Source organism: Galeopterus variegatus, unplaced genomic scaffold, assembly GCF_000696425.1.
Source record: "Galeopterus variegatus unplaced genomic scaffold, G_variegatus-3.0.2 Scaffold6772, whole genome shotgun sequence".
In the NCBI taxonomy this organism is placed as follows: domain Eukaryota; kingdom Metazoa; phylum Chordata; class Mammalia; order Dermoptera; family Cynocephalidae; genus Galeopterus; species Galeopterus variegatus.
In genome coordinates this window covers 34,059-38,280 of record NW_007732883.1, presented here as the reverse complement: position 1 = coordinate 38,280, position 4,222 = coordinate 34,059, and the positions used below count along the sequence as shown (strand labels likewise).

General features: G+C 45.3%; 1 gene segment (V, D, J or C); it reads right to left on the bottom strand.

Annotated features, from left to right (window-relative positions):
* Window positions 1–2,752: 2,752 nt before the first annotated feature.
* LOC103606673 lies at window positions 2,753–3,874 on the bottom strand. The segment is given in 3 exon segments: window positions 2,753–2,826; window positions 3,417–3,743; window positions 3,829–3,874. Coding segments are annotated over 3 exon segments (447 nt in total).
* Between the last annotated feature and the right edge of the window lie 348 nt (window positions 3,875–4,222).

Below are 4,222 nucleotides of genomic sequence, written 5' to 3'. Positions count from 1 at the left end.
TCCACTTATGAAAGGATAATAAAAATTGTATGTTTTCTGATGACATGATCTCATATATAAAAACCCTAAATACTCCACCTGTTAACTGTGAGAACCAATAAACATATTTAGTAATACTGCATCATACAAAATCAGCACACAGAAAGCAGTAGTGTTTCTATACACTAACATTGAATGATCTAAAAATAAATCAGTAAAACAATTCTTCTTACAATAGCATCAGAAAACAATTATTAAATCCCTTGTAATAAATTTAACCAAATTGCTTAAAGATTTGAATATTGAAAACTCTAAAGCATTGATAAAAACTTGTAAGTATAGGGCAGATACAAAAGTGCAGATCAAGGAAGCCACAGAGCACCTAACAGGATGAATAAAAGCAAAACAAATGAAGCTCACATACACATGTACATGTAAACACACATGCACACACACACACATGCACACATGCACATATGTACACACACAGGCGCACACACACAAATATGTACATGTACACACACACAGGCACACACACACACACACACACACACACACCCATGACCAAGATGTTAAGTGTTATAACATTAAATCTTCAGAACACACATAACGTGGTTAGGATAAGAAATGCTTATACCTAAAAGAATAAAGGTAAGAATTACAGAGGATTTCTCGTATGAATCAAAACCAACAAAAATTGAGAGATTTGAAATGTTTAAAGTTTTGGAAGCTGCAACCGCCACCACCTGGGACTCTCAATTCAGCTGAATGATCCTCCATGAGTGACGGAGACCAACTTCTCATATCCACCTTCCATCCAGAAAGGAATGAATATTTGATATAAATTGAATAGCAAAGCAAGTATAGCCAATAATAATAGATTGTATATTTCAAAATAGCAAAGAGTGAATTCCAAATGTCTCACCACAAAAATTAAGTGAGGTGATAAATACGTTGATCCCTTTGACCTAATTATTCCACATTATATACATTTATCAAAGCACCACATAGTTCCCCATAAATAAATACAATTATGATGTGTCATTTAAGAAAACGTTAATAAAAAAGGTGAAGGAGAAATAGCCTCTCTCAGACCACACAGTGGTGAAGGATCAAGGCGTCCCTCAGAATCATGAACGAGGTGAGCACAGCTGCCAGCACAGACTCTACGAGACACCTTCAATGTGACAAGTGGATGTAAACAAGCAACCATCATGAGCACACACACACACAGTCCTTGACCTTCAGGTGCAAAATAAGGAGTCTGGTTTCAGGTCTTGCACGTAAGAACCTTGGACGTCATCACTCCCATCCAGACAACAAGAAAATCACTGAACAGACTGAAAATCAGTAACTCTTTTTAAATATCTAAAAGAAGTGACGTTACGGGGTACAGTACTGTCCCCAAATAGAAGATGCAGTGAGGGAGACACAGAGGGTCAGAGCTTGTCTGATCAGAAAGTCTTGATCAGAAACCTCTGTGTGGTCCAGGATGGGGGAAGATAAACCACAGCTGTAGGTGAAGGATTGCTGGAGACTCAGGGTGGGAAATCTGAGAGTTGGGTCCATCCCAGGGGGACGGTCTTAGAGATCCCAACCTTTTAAGCTCCACCTCAGCGGTGTGATGAGGTTCTCAAAGAAAATATCATAAAAGAATCCTCCTGCTCCCTGCAGAGAAAGGGGGAAGGAGCTGTTCTGAGATTCACCAGAGCAGGACGCTCTTCAGGTCAACCTCAGGAGAAACTAATTTAGCTGATCCCAAGAGGTTATTACTTCTTCAGAGCATAATTGTCCACAGGGAAGAGAAACACCCAACTCTATCCCCTTCCCTGAGAGCCTTCCAGTCTCACCTAAGGGCATCATGAAGGGAGAAGCAGCTGTGAAAGTCAAACCCAGGACACGGCTCCCTAAAGGACAGACTCATCATAGGACTGTGCAGAGCTTCCCCTACCACCCACATTACCTTATACACCTTACACACAACGTTCTGATCTGACAAGTTGTGACCCTCTGTGTCTTCCTGACTGCATCTTCAATTCTGGGGACAGGAGTTCACCCTCTGACTTCACTTCTTTTACAGATGTAAGAAGAGTTACTGATGGTCTGTGTACTAACAGGGAAAAACTACAACACCACATGCACCTTAGACACTATTTAAGAAGTCTCTGAAAACCTAGTCCACAGAGGAGACACAAACAAGGACACCAGGGGACATTTTATCCAGTCCTTAGCTTGCCTTGTCATCCTCTTTACAGTGACTTTTGCAGACACAGAGTTTCTTATTAATGGCTCCAGCCCATCAATGTTTCTTCCCTGCATTGTGCTGTTGTCTCACCTCCATTGTATGCGGTATTTTCTCTTTTTATGAAACATTCATAAGCCATGGGTGCCTGCTCAGCACTACATGAGGTCCCTACCTTCGATGATCAGCCTCATTACTGAGCCCCTCATCTGCACCTGCACACGAGGTGACTTGGTAAGAATTGAGCAGGGCTCTTGACTCATGGAGCTGAGTGTCTAGGTACAGATCTAGTGAGAATTTAAACAATGGTAGGCAGAGGATCGTGTTAGGATAAGTGTCCAGGATGTCTGTGGGGCAGCAGAGAGTGGGCAGGGAAAAGGGCTCTGTCCAGCTGGTTCTCAATATCCACAGGGAATCGCCCCAGGGAACCTGAGATACACAACTTAGGACACAGTTCCCAGGGCTGCTTTGTGAGGCCCCACCCAGAATGCAACATAGCAGGGCTCTGGTGGGTATTTCTGTCTGTGCTTGTCACCCTGAAACCTCCACATAGACGTGTAAGAGCTGTGTCTCGCCCTCAGGCAGCTGCTTCTCCATCCAGGACACTGGAGGATGGAGAGAGAGACGGACAAATAATGAACATCAATGTCCTCCGTGTGCATGAGGATCCAGAGGATAAACTGCCCAAGGGACGACAGGGACACCCGTGGACAGAGTTCCTGAAGGATGATAATAACCATGTGGCAGCACGTGTGCTTGACAGAGAAACATATACTTAGGGAGACTGTGCACCTGGACTGAGCTAACCTTAAGGGAAAAATATTGTTGATCACATGAAGATAAGATTCTTTACAATGATTTCTGCTTCAGGAAAGAGAACAGGTCATGTTAAAACCTGAGAAAAGAAAAGTCCCAGCAAGTGGAAACATCTCATCTACAAATGAGGAAAGTTACTTCACTCTGTGTTCCATGCAGTGAGAATGTGAGAAACTCAAGTCACAATGAACAAAGCAGAAAATAACCCTGAGGGACATCTGGGAGTCAGCAGAGCAGAGGAAACCTCAGATCCCAAGAGGAACTCCCCATCCCCTCTCTGCACCTGCTCCATGGGGCACAGGAGCTGGGTGGGCCTTGAGTGCCCCCTGCAGCCCAGTCCCCTCCTTCATCCTGCAGGGAGGTTTGTGTCTGGGCTCACGCTGACTTCCTGTCACTGTGTCTCTCGCACAGTAATACACGCCTGTGTCCTCGTCGGTCACAGAGCTCAGCTGCAGGAAGAACTGGTTCTTGGACGTGTCTCTGGTGATGGAGGTGCGGCTCTTGAGCGACGGGTTATAACCTGTGCTTCCACTATAACTAATGTATCCCATCCACTCAAGGCTCTTCCCCGTGGGCTGGCGGATCCAGCTCCAATCATAACCACTGGTGATGGAGTAACCAGAGACTGTGCAGGTGAGGGAGAGGGTCTGTGAGGGCTTCACCAGTCCTGGGCCCGACTCCTGCAGCTGCACCTCAGACAGGACACCTGGAGAAAAGGAGAATCAGAACCTGTCAGTCATATGCAGTCACAAACATACCGTAGACCCATGTGTGACATCTGAGACACTCACCTTGGGTAGCTGTCACCAGGCAAAGGAGAAGACCCCACAATCTCATCTTCTGTTAGATCTCAACTCTGCCTTCCCCAGAGACCTGAGTCCTGTCTGAGGACAGACCTATGAGCTTCCACCACCCCTGAGTCTGCATTTACCCTGGAGCTTGAAGGAAAATTTGCATGTGGGAGAGCTCTGTCCCTATATGTGGTGAGGAACTGAGGTGGGACTTCTGCATTTTTGATGTGGCCCCAGATTTCTTAGCCCAGATCTACCTTCCTTCTACTTTCTTTTGTGCCTTGTCTTGGGCCCAGCCCAACTTTTCCCACAAACTCAGGCTCTGGGTCGTGCTTTTACAGTTCTGATCGCAGCACAACCCCTGCTTTCTGTCCCTGTACCCTCTCCTGACATG